Source organism: Fukomys damarensis, unplaced genomic scaffold, assembly GCF_012274545.1.
Source record: "Fukomys damarensis isolate Sample0158 unplaced genomic scaffold, DMR_v1.0_HiC HiC_scaffold_15, whole genome shotgun sequence".
NCBI lineage: Eukaryota > Metazoa > Chordata > Mammalia > Rodentia > Bathyergidae > Fukomys > Fukomys damarensis.
The window spans coordinates 19,609,723-19,610,775 of NW_022900927.1; the positions used below are offsets into that span (position 1 = coordinate 19,609,723).

The 1,053-nt window shown below is 43.4% G+C and overlaps 1 protein-coding gene across 3 annotated transcripts in view; it reads left to right on the forward strand.

Annotated features, from left to right (window-relative positions):
- Positions 1-1,053, forward strand: part of Sp1 (Sp1 transcription factor) — a 39,731-nt gene that overhangs the window by 1,844 nt on the left and 36,834 nt on the right. The window contains exons 1-2 of one of the 3 annotated variants that reach the window (XM_010609311.3): positions 32-278; positions 581-735. In XM_010609311.3, the coding sequence (XP_010607613.1) occupies positions 595-735 (141 nt within the window). In that variant the 5' untranslated portion in view covers positions 32-278; positions 581-594. Of the gene's footprint in view, positions 1-31; positions 736-1,053 lie in introns of those variants that run through there. The other 2 variants (XM_033763657.1, XM_033763656.1) reach the window with 2 other exon arrangements.

Sequence of the window (1,053 nt, forward strand, 5' to 3'; positions counted from 1 at the left end):
CGCCCTTTCCACGCCCCTCACCCCGAAACCGCCCTTTTATGCTAGGGCCCGCCCTGCCTCGGCCCCGAAACCCGATTGCCTACCTTTAGACCACTTTGGCCCCTTAGCAGTATTCACAAATGTTTTCGCACTCGCACTTTTTACCTTTTCCTTCCCCCTCTCCCTTCCTCTCCTCCTGTTACCTTTTACACTTGTATTTTTCTCTCTCTTTTGACCCTCATTTTAGCACGCTATCTACTCACGTGTTTATTTTTGCTTTGTATATCCTTTTCCTAAGGGTACGTTTTCTTATTTTGAAACTCAGCATTACCCATCACCTGTCACATTTCCTATCCCTAATGGGTTTTTTGAGTGTCTTTTGAGCCTTATTTGGTTTGTGGGAAAATTAAGGCCCAGTTTTGCCACCACTGAACCTGTTTATGTCTTGTATCCCTAGGATTTCCCCTGCCCCAGTTCATTTTCTTTATAGTTGCACCTTTCTCCTTCTGTTAGTCTTCCCTGATGCGTCATAGCCTCTTTTACCCTTCCTCACTTAAACCTTTTTCTTTCCCCACTTTTAAGTTGTTTTCTTTTCTTTTAGATCAAGATCACTCCATGGATGAAATGACAGCAGTGGTGAAAATTGAAAAAGGAATTGGTGGCAATAACGGGAGCAGTGGTAATGGTGGTGGTGCCTTTTCTCAGGCTCGAAGCAGCAGCACAGGCAGTACCAGTAGCAGTGGAGGAGGAGGGCAGGTGAGTGATCATTAGAGAGTGAGGAATGTCTTAGGAGGATATAAATATTCTTAGAAATTGCCTTAATCTTCAGAGAGAACTTTTTAGGAAAACATGGAAATAACCTATAACAGATAGGGAAGTAAGCACAAAGACAAATGAGTTGGAAATTCCCCAACAGTGAGTTTCAGCAATACACACGTCAGGTTTTTTTGGTGCTGGATGGAACCCAGAGCCTCCTGCCTGTGGGCAAGTGCTTTACCCTTGAGCTACATACTCCCAGCCCTAGATAGGCCAGTTTTTTGTTTCTGGTTTTCTTTTCTTTTTTTTTTTTTTTTT